Source organism: Canis lupus, chromosome 2 (assembly GCF_048164855.1).
Source record: "Canis lupus baileyi chromosome 2, mCanLup2.hap1, whole genome shotgun sequence".
Classification (NCBI taxonomy): Eukaryota; Metazoa; Chordata; class Mammalia; order Carnivora; family Canidae; genus Canis; species Canis lupus.
In genome coordinates, this window is record NC_132839.1 from 93,147,804 (window position 1) to 93,162,723 (window position 14,920).

The 14,920-nt window shown below is 61.0% G+C and overlaps 1 protein-coding gene and 1 long non-coding RNA gene across 15 annotated transcripts in view; one reads left to right on the forward strand and one right to left on the reverse strand.

Annotated features, from left to right (window-relative positions):
- The window catches only part of GAK (cyclin G associated kinase), a 55,455-nt gene that overhangs the window by 32,468 nt on the left and 8,067 nt on the right, over positions 1-14,920 (forward strand). For all 14 annotated transcript variants that reach the window (XM_072809948.1, XM_072809980.1, XM_072809965.1 and 11 more), the window contains 9 exons: positions 1,762-1,811; positions 2,281-2,429; positions 2,975-3,097; positions 7,255-7,388; positions 9,409-9,603; positions 9,979-10,096; positions 10,431-10,510; positions 13,564-13,757; positions 14,753-14,899. In XM_072809948.1, the coding sequence (XP_072666049.1) occupies positions 1,762-1,811; positions 2,281-2,429; positions 2,975-3,097; positions 7,255-7,388; positions 9,409-9,603; positions 9,979-10,096; positions 10,431-10,510; positions 13,564-13,757; positions 14,753-14,899 (1,190 nt within the window). The remainder of the gene's footprint in view (positions 1-1,761; positions 1,812-2,280; positions 2,430-2,974; positions 3,098-7,254; positions 7,389-9,408; positions 9,604-9,978; positions 10,097-10,430; positions 10,511-13,563; positions 13,758-14,752; positions 14,900-14,920) is intronic.
- On the reverse strand, positions 9,449-12,314 carry LOC140623658 (uncharacterized). Its single transcript, XR_012023201.1, has 2 exons — positions 11,693-12,314; positions 9,449-10,887 (listed from the first exon to the last, which is right to left on the reverse strand). It is a non-coding gene; the product is annotated as an uncharacterized lncRNA (long non-coding RNA).

The following is a 14,920-nucleotide window of genomic DNA, read 5'->3' on the forward strand; positions in this document are numbered from 1 at the left end:
GTAGGCCAAACCCCGTGTCCACCCAAACACACTGCTAAGTTTCCAGAAAGGTATGGGCCTGAGTGGCAGTGGGTGTGTTTGAACCGGGAGACAGGGACAGTGTCTCCTACGAAGCCCGTCGTGGACGACAAACAGGAGGCAGGCATGGAGGCAGCCGGCAGGACGAATGGGGAATAAAATCCTAGAAGGTGCTCGGCCTCGCCAGCTCGCCAGCTCGTAGACGTCGTGGAGTCAGGCTGGTTGGTCCGGCCTCTGGTCCCCGTCCTGCAGCGGGTGCGGACGGATGCCCAGCGCGCCCGTGCCCACCTCCTGCGCCCTGCCCTGCCTTCTATGCTTGGAATCGAGCCCTTCGCCTGAGCCCCTCTCTTCTTTCCTATCCGTTACATTTCTTTTTGTTTATTTGACTTTTTTTACTGGCTGCTCCAGAGCTTGCGGGACATATTTCCAGCTCATCCAGACCCTCCCCCCCCCCCCCCCCCCACGTAGCCCTGCACCACCGCCTCGGGTACTCGCTGCCACAGGAGCACACACGCGTGTGTGTCTGAACACAGGAGCCGTGCTGAGTGTGCACACCGGATGCGCTGCTGCCTTTATCTTTGGAACGGGCCGGTGTCTATCAAATCAGCTAAGAATAAGAAAATGAAAGTGTTTGTTTTACTTTCGTTTCCTCTTTGATGTTCTTCGGCTCTTCGTGTAGATCTGAGGGTCTGACACAGCGCTTTCCTCCTCTCTGGAGAACTGCTAACGCGTCTTGCAGCGGGTCAGCTGGCAGCCTGTCCCCCGCGCGCCTCAGAGTCTCCACTGCTCCTCGCGTTGGGAGGGTCACGGCCCAGGGTGCGGGACTCGGGGGCGTTCTCCCGACGTTCCGTATCTTGCTCCTTGCTCGCGTGGGGTCTGAAGAGACGGCCGGTGTGCGTCCCACCCCCGCTCCTGTGCGTCCCGGGCGCGGCTGGCCATCTGACGTCCTGCCGGCCCCGCGCCCCGGCTCGCCCTTGCTCTGCGCGGCGGCTGCGACCCGCTCCGTGCTCCGTGCGCGGTAACCTTTCCAAGTCACCCCCATCCTTGGAGATCTGGTTCCGGAATTTTTCAGCCTTCGTTCTCTTTGCGTTGCTTTTTTTTTTCTTTCTTTTCTTTTCTTTTTTTTTTTTTTTTACGTTGCATTTTTCAAGGATTTTATTGATAGTTTTTCCAGCTCAGATTCTTTCCTTGGCCGCATCCAGTCTGATCAGCTCGTCAGAGCCTTTCTTTTCTGCCCCCGTGGTTTTATCTCCTGCTTTTCTTTTTGATCCTTTCTTGGAACCTTTCTCTCTGTTCACAGGGCCCATCTGTTGTCTGCTTTCTGCTTTAATAAGTTAGAGCTGTAAGCGTATTACTCACAGCTGCTTACATTCCTGGTCCTACGGTTCCAACATCCCTGCCGCATCTGGTTCTCGTGCCTTCTCGGTGACTTGAAACTGTTTTGCCACACGTGATGTGCTGGGCCGAGAAAGCTATCTTCTTTCCAGGGGAATAGTGGTCAGTTTGTCCTGGGGTCTGTGCCTCTCTGTCACCTCCGCTCTAGATGCGTGCGTGCACCCTGACAGGTGCACACACACACCTGCTCACCTGCCCACATGCACACCCATACACAACGTTCCCCATGGGCCGCGGCCTGAGCGCTGAGGTCCCCACAGCCTCTGCAGGGCTCACTCCATTCTAAGGTCTCATCACTTAACTCTAGAAATTTCCTATAATAACCAAATGCTCTTGTTCTAATTCCAGTTACGCAAAAGGAGATTTGGACATCTCTTACATCACATCTAGAATTGCTGGTAAGTTTGCAACCTTTACCCGTAAGGACATGCTTCTGGTTGTGTGCTGTCTGAGGATGGCTCGTGGGGTGCTGGCCTCCCTGCTGCACCGTCAGGGCTGCGGATGTGGCTGGCGGAGGAGAGGGCGGCCCAGGCCACCTGTCCCTTTGTCCAGTGCACGGTGCCACATTGACTCAGCTTCTCCTCCCTGGTCTGGAACTTTCTGGAAGTCTGACATCATGAGGGGAATGATGCAATGTATACCTAACACTTGGGTCTCCAGACAAAACCCAAAACCAAAATCCAGACACTCAGAGCCTCTGTTCTGCATCAGGCTCTCTGGCGGAACGCCCTGTTGAGATCCCGGAGGGTGGGGGGGCAGCGAGAGCCGGGGCCTGGGGTTGACGGCCTGCCAGGGAAGAGCACCTGTGTGCCCTGCAGAGGCCAGGGGCCACCACGCTGGCGGCTGACGTGGGCTGCTCTCTTCCAGTGATGTCGTTCCCAGCAGAAGGCGTGGAGTCGGCCATCAAGAACAACATCGAAGACGTGCGGTTGTTTCTGGACTCCAAGCACCCGGGACATTACGCCGTCTACAACCTGTCCCCAAGAACATACCGGCCCTCCAAATTTCACAACCGGGTGTGTGGCCTGGGCGTTGGCCCCTCGCTGCTGCCGTTTTCTCTCACACTTGACATTCAGACCCACATGTGGCGTTCCCCAGCAGGCAGAGCCCGGGGCTCTGGGGGTCCCGGGTGTCATGACCTGGGGACAGCAGACGTGCAGCAGACGGTGGGGACGGGGGCTTTCTCAAGGAGCAATCCGTGGCAGGACTGTGAGGAGACAGTCGGACGGACTTCCATACGGCGCCTACACGCTGCTAGCCCAGGGTGCCTCCTGGCTTCCTGTGCGGCCGTGTGAGGCCACGTGCGTTTCCTAGTACACAAGCACGTGGGACAGACACTGCACGCACTTGGGCCGTGCAGGCAGGAGAGAGGGCGGACTCTCCGTTCTCTGCCAAGCGCAGAGCCTGGTACATGTCCCGGAGCAGGAGGCATGGGAGCGGGCGGGAAGAAAGGCGAGCTCGCGGCAGCGTCTGTTGAGAGCGCGAGTCCTCGGGGCTCCTTCCGCGCCTGCACCCCCGCAGGGGCAGGGAGCCCAGGCTGAGCCCAGCCCTGTGCCCGCAGGTCTCCGAGTGTGGCTGGGCGGCCAGACGGGCCCCGAACCTTCGCAGCCTGTACAGTGTGTGTCGGAACATGCACTCGTGGCTCCGGCAGGACCACAAGAACGTCTGTGTCGTGCACTGCATGGTGAGTGTGTGGAGCCTCAGCAGCCCGCTGGCCTCAGGGAGCCGGGCTCCGGGTGGGCACACGGCACACGCACTCCGACTCAGCAGGACCTGTGACGAGCAGCTCTGACCTGCAGTCTCCAGCGCCGACCCCGCGCCCAGGGGCCCCGCCGTCGCCCCCAGCATTTCAAGGGAGCAGCAGCCTCCAGGGGCCCTGCCTGACTCTGGACAACAGCTGCTCCGCGGGGAAGCACCACCCGGGTGGTCCCGCATGTCCCCGTCACCTAGCCAGAGGCCGATCGCTCTGGGCCTCAACTCCTGGCCCAGAAGCACTCACCAGAAGCCCAGGACCGCTGACTCTCCCCCTACGTCCCCCGCTCTCCCATGTCCCACCTCTTGCCACTATGTCCCCTTTCTCTGCCACTACGTCCCCCTACTCTGTGACTCCCTTCCCTGTTCCTACTGTCGGACTCTCCCCTATCCCCCGTCTCTGCCCAACCTCCCACACTCTGCCCCTACCTCCTCCACGACCCCCGTCTCTGCCCCTACGTCCCCGTCACTGCCCCTAAGACCCTGTCTCTACCGTTCCTTCGTCCCCCGTCTCTCCCCCGACTTACCCCCGTCTCTCCCCCGACTTCCCCATCTCTCGCATGACTTCCCCCGACTTCCCCTGTCTCTCCCATGACTTCCCCGACTCTCCCCCGACCACCCCCAACTCTCCCCCGACCATCCGTCTCTCCCCCTATATCCGCCATCTCTCCCCCTACGTCCCCCGTCTCCCCCTAGGTCTCCCGTCTCTGCCCCTACGACCCCATCTCTACCGTTCGTCCTCCATCTATCCCCACTTCCCCAGTCGCTGCCCCTACATCCCCCGTCTCTGCCCTACGTCGCACGTCTCTGCCCCTGCGCCCCCCGTCTCTGCCCCTGCGCCCCCCGTCTCTGCCCCTACGTCCCGGTCTCTGCCCCTAGTCCCCCATCTCTGCTCCTAGGTCACCCGTCTCTGCCCCTACGTCCCCCGTCTCTGCCCCTACGCCCCCCGTCTCTGCCCCTACGTCCCCCGTCTCTGCCCCTAGTCCCCCGTCTCTGCCCCTAGTCCCCCGTCTCTGCCCCTACGCCCCCTGTCTCTGCCCCTACGCCCCCTGTCTCTGCCCCTACGTCGCCTGTCTCTCCCCCTACGTCGCCTGTCTCTCCCCGACTTGCTCCCTCTCTGCCCCTACATCCCTGGTCTCTGCTCCTATGTGGCCCATGTATCCCCTTAAGTCACCCGTCTCTGCCCCTACGTCCCCCATCTCTGCCCCTACGTCCCCCTTCTCTGCCCCTACGTCCCCCTTCTCTGCCCCTACGTCGCCCGTCTCGGTCCCTACGCCCCCCGTCTCGGCCCCTACGCCCCCGTCTCTGCCACTACGTCACCCGTCACTGCCCCTACGTCGCCCGTCTCTGCCCAACGCCCCCCGTCTCTGCCCCTACGTCCCCTCTCTGCCCAACGCCCCCCGTCTCTGCCCCTACGTCCCCGTCTCTGCCCCTACGCCCCCCGTCTCTGCCCCTACGTCCCCGTCTCTGCCCCTAGTCCCCCGTTTCTGCCCCTAGTCCCCCGTCTCTGCCCCTACGCCCCCCGTCTCTGCCCCTACGCCCCCCGTCTCTGCCCCTACGTTGCCTGTCTCTCCCCGACTTGCTCCCTCTCTGCCCCTACATCCCTGGTCTCTGCCCCTATGTGGCCCATGTCTCCCCTTAAGTCACCGTCTCTGCCCCTATGTTGCCCGTCTCTGCCCCAACGTCCCCCGTCTCTCCCCCTACGTTCCCCGTCTCTGCCCCTATGTCACCCGTTTCTCCCCGACTCCCCCGTCTCTGCCCCTACGTCCCCGTCTCTCCCCGTACGTCCCCTCTCTCCCTGTACGTCTCCCTTCTCTGCCCTAACGTCCCCCGTCTCTGCTTCTACGTCCCTGTCTCTGCCCCTATGTCCCCCGTCTCTCCCCGACTTCCCCCGTCTCTGCCCCTGCATCCCCCGTCTCTGCCCCTGCGTCCCCCGTCTCTGCCCCTATGACCCCCGTCTCTGCCCCTACGTCCCCCGTCTCTGCCCCCACGTCGCCCGTCTCTGCCCCCACGTCCCTGTCTCTGACCCTACGTCTCCGTGTCTCCCCCTAAGTCACCCGTCTCTGCCCCTGCGTTCCCCGTCTCTCCCCCTACGTCGCCCATCTCTGCCCCTGCGTCGCCTGTCTCTCCCCGACTTGCTCCCTCTCTGCCCCTACATCCCTGGTCTCTGCCCCTATGTGGCCCATGTCTCCCCTTAAGTCACCCGTCTCTGCCCCTACGTTGCCCGTCTCTGCCCCTACGTTGCCCGTCTCTGCCCCTACGTCCCCCGTCTCTGCCCCTACGTCCCCCGTCTCTCCCCCTACGTTCCCCGTCTCTGCCCCTATGTCACCCGTTTCTCCCCGACTCCCCCGTCTCTGCCCCTACTGCCCCGTCTCTGCCCCTACATCCCCGTCTCTCCCCGTACGATCCCCGTCTCTCCCCGTACGTCCCCTCTCTCCCTGTACGTCTCCCTTCTCTGCCCCAACGTCCCCCGTCTCTGCTTCTACGTCCCTGTCTCTGCCCCTATGTCCCCCGTCTCTCCCCGACTTCCCCCGTCTGTGCCCCTGCATCCCCCGTCTCTGCCCCTGCGTCCCCCGTCTCTGCCCCTGCGTCCCCCGTCTCTGCCCCCACGTCCCCCTTCTCTCCCCCCACGTCCCCCGTCTATCCCCCCACGTCCTCCGTCTCTCCCCGACCTCCCCCGTCTCTGCTCCTAAGTTCCTCGTCCATGCCCCTCCGTTTCCCGTCTCTGCCCCGACGTCCCCGTCTTTCCCCATATGTCCCCCGTCTCTCCCCCAACGTCCCCTTTCTCTCCCCCTACATCCCCCGTCTCTGCCCTGACGTCGCCCGTCCCTGCCCCGACATCTCCTGTCCCTGCCCCGACGTCCCCCGTGTCTGCCCCAACGTCCCCCATCTCTGTCCCTACGTCCCCCGTCCTGCCTCTACGTCCCCGTCTCTCTGCCAACGTCCTCCATCTCTGCCCCTACGTCCTCTGTCTCTCCCCCGACGTCCGCATCTCTATTCCTGTCAGCCGTCTCTGCCCCTACGTCTCCGTCTCTCCCCCAACTTCCCTGTCTCTATCCCTAAATCTCCCCATCTCTGCCCCTATGTTCCCCGTCTTGCCCTATGTCCCCCGTCTCTCCCACCCAACCCCCGTCTCTCCCCCTACGACCCCCGTCTCTACCCCTACATTTTCATCTCCCTCCCTGCGTCCTCCATCTTTCTCCCCCAACCCCCATCTCTACACATATGTGCTCGTCTCTGCCCTACGTCCTGTCTCTGCCCCATGTCCAGTCTCTCCCCCATGCCCGCCTTTTGTCCTCCTACGACCCGTATCTCCCGTTTACGTTCCCTTTCTCTACTCCTACGTCCCCCATCTCTCCCCTATGACCCCCATCTCTGCCCGTATGTTCTCTGTCTTTCCCCCATGACTGTCTTTTGTCCTCATACAACCCCTATCTCCTCCTACATCCCCCTTCTCTACTCCCACATCTCCCATCTCTCCCCCATGACCCTGTCTCTGCCCCTACATCCCCCATCTCTCTCCCTATATCCCCCGTCTCTCCCCCTACATCCCCCCGTCTCTCCCCTACGTCCCCCATCTCCTCCATGAGCCCCGTCTCTGTCCCTGTGTCCCAGTCTCTTTCCCTACATCCCCCGTCTCTCCCCTACGACACCCGTCTCCCCAGCAACCCCCGTCTCTGCCCCTATGTCCCTCGTTACTCCCCCTTCTTTCTCTGTCTCTGCCGCATGATCCCTGTCTCTTTTCCTACGACCCCGTGCCTTTTCCTACGTCCCCCATCTCTAGGTTCTTAGGTGTTCTGGAAAGCGGGGCACTGGCCAAAATGGCCCAGGAACATCGGTGCCACCATTCTCTTGTTGACAAAAGTCCTGCCAGGAGGGTTGATGGAAAGGATTTGGTAGGAATTTGTGTGGAGCATAAGGGTGTGCGTGAGGTGCAGGGGGGGTGATAAGTGTCCAGCAGGAGCAGCCGGCTGACCGTCCAGTGTTCTTATGCGCTCCTAGCCCTGTCTCCGTCATGTACGTGCTGAGACAGGAAGGAGGTGTGTGGTTTGGGAGCTTCTCACTCACACGGCTTGCCGTTCACCCTAGGACGGGAGAGCTGCGTCTGCGGTGGCCGTGTGCTCCTTCCTGTGCTTCTGCCGCCTGTTCAGCACCGCGGAGGCTGCCGTGTACATGTTCAGCATGAAGCGCTGCCCGCCAGGCATTTGGCCATCCCACAAGAGGTACTGTGGGTCCCCTCGGGAGAAGGACGCGGCCTCAGCCCCAGGAGGTGGGAAGCCTGGGGCTCGTGCACACAAGCGGGTGAGGCCGCCCAGGCTGGGGCGGGTCCGTCCTCCTGAATCTGGCTGGCCTCTGGAGGGACAGATGGGTCTGGGTGGCGTCAGGGTAAGCCCAGGTGTCTCCCCCAGGTGTCTGAGGGGAGTTTGCAGTAACTGATTAATGTGTTGAAGGCCTTGATGAAGAAGGTGGGCAGGATGCGGGTGCACGTGGGCACTTCAGCAAAGATGGGAACTGTGCAACTAGAAGGCAGATGCTGGACACGGGAGTGGCTGTGGCGGCCAAGACCGCCCTCCCCAGGCTCGCCGGCAGCTGCGGGCAGGGGCTGGAGCAGCCAGGCCTGCCGGGCCATTGCAGGAGGCAGAACAGTCGGGAGGGCAGCACGTGGACCCCACATATTCCCAAAGAATTCCTAAAGATAATGAGACGCCAAACCCCCAAAGCTCAGAGGACACAAAACAGACATGCAGAAAACCCGCTGAGGACCGCGTACGCCATCCCCGTCGGCTGAGACCACACGCAGCTCGACGGTCACCAGTTGAAGGAGGCGGAGGTGCAAAGCACGTCAGTGCTGTCGGAATCCCCAGGGCAGCCGATAGAGGTTTACGCACCAGAGTTAGTAAGTCAGCACGGGACGTCGGCGAGGTCGTTAAGAATCTCACTTCCTGCAAGGAAAGACCAAGGAAGAACGACGAGGAACAGGAAACAGCAAGACAGTGCAGTAGAGGCCGGCCACCGCTGCAGGCGCGCAAGTGTGGTCTCTGAGGGCCGGTTCACGGGAGGATCGTGACCCTGGGAAAGCGCAGGGCCCAGCGGTGCCCGTCTGGAAGAGCTCGCTCCTGCTGTCCCATGGAGCGGGCGGTCTGGGTGCTGCCCGGGTCGTCACCACGGTAGCGGCTTGCGCAGCCCACCCGCGCTTCTTGGTTGCTGTGGGGCAGAAGTCCATGCTCGCACCCTATGGCTGCCGTTGAGATGCAGTCAGACCGTGTGGTGGTGTGAGCCTCACCCAGCAGTGTGCTGCTCCCTTGCACACCGCTTCCGGGCTCACTCAGGCTGTGGTGGGATTCGCTGCTGTGATGGGGTGTGGACATCTCGACCTTGTGCTGTGAGCACGTTGAGGAGAGGCGTCCCCCAGCAGGTCTGCTGGCGCGATGCAGCGTGATGCAGCGCCCTTCCCTCCTGCCGCGTGGAAGCCGGTCACCACTCCTTCCCCATCTCAAGGGGACGGGCGTCACACAAGAGCAGGGACAGATGCCTGATGTGTGCCCATGCGGGTGCTGAGAAAACCACCGGGAGAGCTAGAGGAGCGAGACAGTGAGAGAAGATCCCAGGTTTGTGAGCAGAAAACACAATTGAAAGGGAGATGGTAGTGTAGCCACCTGCATTCCTTCCTCGGCAGCGGACGGAGCGCTGCAGGGGACCCTCCGGACGACGTCTCTAGGCCTTCCTCCCAGCAACCAGAAAACACTCGTTCCTTTTGAGTGCTCGTGGACCATTCGGTAAGGAAGGTCGCGTCCTGGGCCATGAAGCTGCAGCACATGCAGGGCAGCAGTCGTGCAAAGTGTGTTCGTGATAGGATCTCACCAGAAACGGGTAACAGACAAGCAAGCGCCTGGCCGGCTGCATCGGGAGCATGCAGCTCTCACTCAGGGTCGTGAGTTTGAGCCCCATGTGGCATGTGGAGGTGGCTTTCAAACTGAAAAGATGGATAGCTGGAAAGATCCTTAAGGTTTTCAACATTTATCCGCTTCTGTATTACTGGGAGTCAAAGAAAAAGTCTCAAGGGAAGTTTAAAAATATTTTAAACTGAATGAAAATCACATGAGATCTGTGAGATGAAACTAGAGTAGACTGCTCCACGGACACCGTCCCACTGAGTCCTGGTGTGTCGGGGGCCGGGGTGAGCTGGCCGGGGCCTTGGGGCGGCGGCAGGCGGGTGACATGGCGTGCCTCTGGCCCCTGCAGGTACATCGAGTACATGTGTGACATGGTGGCCGAGGAGCCCATCACACCCCATAGCAAGCCCATCCTGGTGAAAGCCGTGGTCATGACACCCGTGCCCCTGTTCAGCAAGCAGAGAAACGGCTGCAGGCCCTTCTGCGAGGTCTACGTGGGGGATGAGCGCGTGACTACCACGTCTCAGGAGTACGACAAGATGAGGTGAGCTCGGGGCCTTCCCGGCGCCACAGCTGTCGGATTCACTCACCCTCCCTCCTTGGGAGGCTCGTAAGGAGAACGTCTTCCAGGGCTTTGGACGGGTGTCGAGGCCCACCCCAGGGCCAGGCGGCAGGCGCCAGGCGTGGGAGGTTCCCGTGACCAGCGTGCCGGCGAGTAGCTTCTTAGGTGTTCCCGGAGCAACACCCCTTCCCAGAGTAATTTGGTAGCAAAACCAGCAGAATAAGAACGTGTGGATCCAAGTGTTGGTGCTCTAGGGAGGTCGAAGTGGTTGCCCGAGCACCTCCGCCTTCCAGGCCACCCTTCTCCGGAAGCTGTTTGTGACTTCAGTGAACCTTTTCTCGTCATTCTGCTCTTTAGGGATTTCAGAATCGAGGATGGCAAAGCAGTCATTCCCCTGGGCATAACAGTGCAAGGGGACGTGCTCATTGTCATCTACCACGCCAGGTCCACCCTGGGAGGAAGACTGCAGGCCAAGGTACGTGGGTGCTCGGGCCACCCTGGGCTGTCACCGTGGGTTCTGGAGGAGGGTCCCTGGCCCAGTGTCCAGTGAGAACCACCTTGTGGGGCGCGAGGCAGTGAGGATTTTAGCCTGAAACACCTGGAGCTCCCCACACCACTGGGTGCTGTCTGCTGCCCGACCTCAGACCTGGAGAAGCCGACGTTGGGGGGTGCTGTCTCACCATCTGTGTGTCTGCAGCACCTGGAGCGGTGCACGACTCAGCCGTCAGCTGTGAGGCGTCTGTGTGCCGCGTGACCGTCTGGTGTTCCCTTCCCAGCTTGAGGGTCTCCCGTCTGCTTTCTCTCTGCAGGTGGCATCCATGAAGATGTTCCAGGTCCAGTTCCACACGGGGTTTGTGCCTCGGAATGCGACTACTGTGAAGTTTGCAAAGTATGTGGGTGTTGCACGTGGGAGAGGTCGGGAGGGTCAGGTGCATCGTGCCCACCTGCCGTGCACTGGACACTGGCCGGGTGCTGTGGTTCGTGCGTGGCTGGGTCGCCGCACTGAACTCAGTTGGTCTTTCCCCACCTCTGAGTGTGCCCAGTGCCCAGCATGTGGTGCCTCCGCTGGGCCGTGGTGGCTACCAGCGTGCCCCTCCGTGAGCTGGGACTGGCCTGCGGCGTTTCCCGTTAGAGCGCAGCCACTTGTGCCCTGGATGTGGTTTAACCAGGCGAACAGGTGTCCATTGCTTGTTAACATGCCGAGTCCCGAGGATGGCAGAGTGCTCTGCTAGGCTGAGGTCTGGGTGATGAAGACGAGTTCACCATCTGGGGTTAGAGACATCAGAAATACTTAGAGCCAGGGATAAGCATCCTGACCTAGCTGGGGCTCTTTAACTTACCGTGTTCCCAGGTCCGTTAGCAGGTTAGAATAACTCGTCAGGGCCTAGCACACACACCTCCCCCCAGCGCTCGGTGGTATTGCACAGCTTAGGTTTGAGGCCGAGGGGGGCAGTCCTGGTGGCGCAGCAATTTAGCACCGCCTGCAGCCCGGGGCGTGATCCTGGAGTCCCGGGATCGAGACCCATGTCAGGCTTCCTGCATGGAGCCTGCTTTCCCCTCTTTCTCTCTCTGTCTCTGTCTCTCTTTCTCTCTCTCTGAATAAGTAAGTCAATAAATAAATAAATCTTTAAAAAAAAATAAAAAGGTTTGAGGCCGGGGGCTCAGGCAGCGGGACAAGTGCTAGGCAGGCATCTTGAACAGAGGGAGGGGGAGAGAGTCTCCAGCAGACTCCCTGCCCAGCACGAGCCTGTGACCTCACGACCCTGAGATTCAGACCTGAGCCAAAACCAAGAATTGGACGCTGACCAGCTGTGACACCCGGATGGCCCCGGGGGTGTTTTGATTCCAGCTGATGTTCTTTCCCCTTGTGGCGTGCACACACACACCCCTCCACACCCCCCCACCCCACCCCCAAACAGAAGCGTCGTTCCAGGGCGAGAGGAGAGCTAATGGAGCAGCTCTGGAGACTACTGCCTGTAGCTGCCCAGGATTTGAATTCTGCAGACCCTGTGCCTGTTTCCTACCCAGTAAATAAGGGGAATATGAGGACTGGGGAGGACCCAGCTCTGACCTCTGGTGGACCAGGGAGTGGCTTCCTCTGAGAGTCTGGCGTGGAGAGACATGGGGACCTATGTCGGGGCTGGAGAGGGCATTTTTTTCCACAACGTCCTGGTACGCAAGCACAGAACTTGACCGAGCTGTGCACTTAGGTCCGTATGTTACTGTGTGTGTGATGCCTCCAAAAATGGCTATCAGGTGAGAAAGTTGTCGAGTTACGTGATTGAGCAGGAACGCGTCTTCTGTGGGCAGGACCCCTTTGCAGAGAGGCGGTTGACGCAGGACGGCTTGAGGAAAGAACTTGGAGCGGGGCTGTCTTCACTGAGACCTCCTGTCACCGAGGGAGGGTCCCCAGTGTGCCCTGGTGGACAGGATTGCAGTCCGTGACACACGGCAGCATTTGTGTTTCCACCCACACCTGTCCACCCCTGGGCTGTGCCTCCTGAAATGCAGGGCGGGGTCATGGAGGTCATGGCCGTGTTCACAGACCCTCATTGTTTCCTCACTGGCCTGCTGGGTGAGCTGGGCAGGCCCGGCCCCAGAGGCCGTCCTTAGGGACCAACCAGGACGGGGGTGGGGATGGGTGGGCACCAGCGTGCTGCCCAGAGCTGCCCCCAAGGCCCTGTTGCTCGTGGAGCTGAGCCTGCAGAGGTCATGTGCTCCTTTGTGTGGACCCCTGCCTCGCTCCTTCCTTGTGGTTGGGGGTCTACGCCTCCGCTGGTCCTGGCCGGCTGCTGCACTCCCCCTTAACGACGTGGCTGCCTCTGGGCTTCCTGCTGTGGTTCCCACGGGAGCCGCTCCCGCCTGGTGGCGTGGTGGCCTGCGTCGTCTGCTTGTTGCGGGTGCCCGACCTAGGGAGGAGGAAAGTGCACAGTGGCCCCCGAGCTGGGCAGAGGGCGCTGTAGCCTGAGGAAGGCGTGTGGCACGTGGAGGAGCAGCAGCTTTGGGCTGAGGCTGTTTTTGCCAGCACACCTGCTCTGTTGTGTTTCCTCCCCTTGTGCAAAGGTAGTTTTGTCTTTGGAGGAGCGGGAAGGACTGAAACCAGTGGTTGTTACATGTCAGGGTCACGCATGCTCGCTGACTTTATTTCTTAGAGTCCACGGAAGTAAGATCAAAGTGCTAGGCTTTTCCACCCACACTGACCACATCCGCCCCCAAGTCTGCGGCCCTGCTGCCCGGATCATAGGTGCTACGTGGACGTCACAGAGCACCAAGGGCCCCTCCTTCCAGAGCTTGGGTCACTCAGGGCCCGCTGCCCCTTTTGAAACAATAAGTCACACCCAGAGACGTTAGGTGGGCTCAAAGACCAAGGCTGGGAGCCTGCTGCCCGGCTGGGAACAGGGCTTGTCAACATGTGAGAATGTTACCAGAGATAGCTTTAGGGGACACGAGGGGAAAATACTGGAATCCCTGGAGAGGTATAGACCCCAGAATCAGCTTCAGGGACCTGGTGGCCACAGCCCCCACCGCCAGCCCCGCAGGTGGCGCCTTGGAAATGCTTGGTGCCAGGGATAAGCCAGGTGTCGTCTTGCACATGCCTTTTCCTTGTCCTGTCTCTGCTGCCGTCCCTGGCCACTCCCCTTCTGCACTGTGCCCTGGAGGCCTTGGTTTTGTGGGTACCTGTGAAGAGTTGGGGAATTTTGCCAGGGTGGACTGCGTCGTTTTATAGAAACATGCATTTAAGACCCCCGAGTGCCCGATCTAGATCCCGGGCCATGAGGGGTGAGGGCCACCAGTGCTCCTCTGCCAGAGGGGCAGCGTCCCTGCCAGTGTGCCTGCCCTGTGAGCACACCTGCCGCTTGCGCTCATTCTTCTGGTTAACGTGGGGTGACGGACTCACGAAGGTCCTTCCTAAACTAACTGGCGTCTGGCCTCCAACTGCAGGTATGACCTTGATGCGTGTGACATTCAGGAGAAATACCCAGATTTATTCCAAGTGAACGTGGAGGTGGAGGTGGAGCCCAGAGACAGGCCCAGCCGGGAGGCCCCACCCTGGGAGAGCACCAGCATGAGGGGGCTCAACCCCAAAATCCTGTTTTCCAGCCGAGAGGAGCAGCAAGACATTCTGTCTAAATTTGGTGAGATCCGTGAATTTCAGGTACACGGCAGGCGATGCTGTTCTGACATCTGCTGCCATCACCAGACACTGTCGGGGGCGAACTTGCCCCCATTCCCGTGTTGGTCACGCACAGGGCATAGGGAGGCCCAGAGCCCCCCGTGGGACCGTCCCTGACATCAGCTTTCAAGCCTCATGTGCTCGCATTTCCTGGGGTTCACACAGCATGGCTGCTCCCACCCCACCCAGGACCCCGGGTAGCCCCTGCCCTGAGGAGTCATCTGGGCCCCACTGGGAGGGTCCGGTTGGCATCTCTTGCGTGGTCAGAGGGCTCATTTTCTGGTTGCACATCTGTTTTAAATGCACCTGGAAGAAGTCAAGGCTCTGTTCTGAGCCTGCAAGGCACAGGGGGTGGAGTCTTGCTCAAGGTTGGTCATCTTCTGAGCAGTTAGGGAAAGGGGTACCAGCCACCCGTGGGGGGCAGGGCTCATGGTCCCTGGTTCTTGGTTTGCAGACTTCATGTTCTCTTACGTGAGGACAGCTGAGTGTCTGTCCATGGGGTGTGCATGTGGTGTGTGCCTGTAGTGTGCCTGCGGGGTGTGCATGTGTGGCATGGGGAGTGCACGTGGGGTGTGCGCATGCATGGCGTGTGTGCGTGGGGTGGGCACATGCTGTGTGCCTGTACGGTGTGCCTGCGGGGTGTGTGGTGTGGGGTGTGCCTGCAGCGTGTGCCCATGTGGTGTGGGGTGTGCGCGTGGGGTGAGTCTGTGGGGTGTGCCCGTGGGGTGTGCCCGTGGGTGTGGGGTGTGCGCGTGGGGCAGCCTCCGAGCTGGCACTGGCTGCTGCTCGCAGCCTGGACACCCTGGTCGTCAGGACAGATTCCCAGTGTGGGGACCTGGGCGTGTGGCCTGCCCCTGCACCAGGCACTTTGCAGCCCAGGCCGGGGCCCCCTTGCTGGCTGCTGCGGGCGGTGCGGCAGCCTGGGCTGGGCTTCTGACATGGCCTTCTCCTCGGCAGGGAAGCCGGAGCTCCCCAGGCAGCCCGGCTCCACCGCTCAGTACGACGCCGAGGCAGGGTCCCTGGACGCAGAGCCCACAGAGTCTGATTCACCACAGAGCAGCGGCACTGACACCAGCCACTTCCTCCACACGCTGGATTGGCACGGTGGGTGTGGGCACCTCTGGG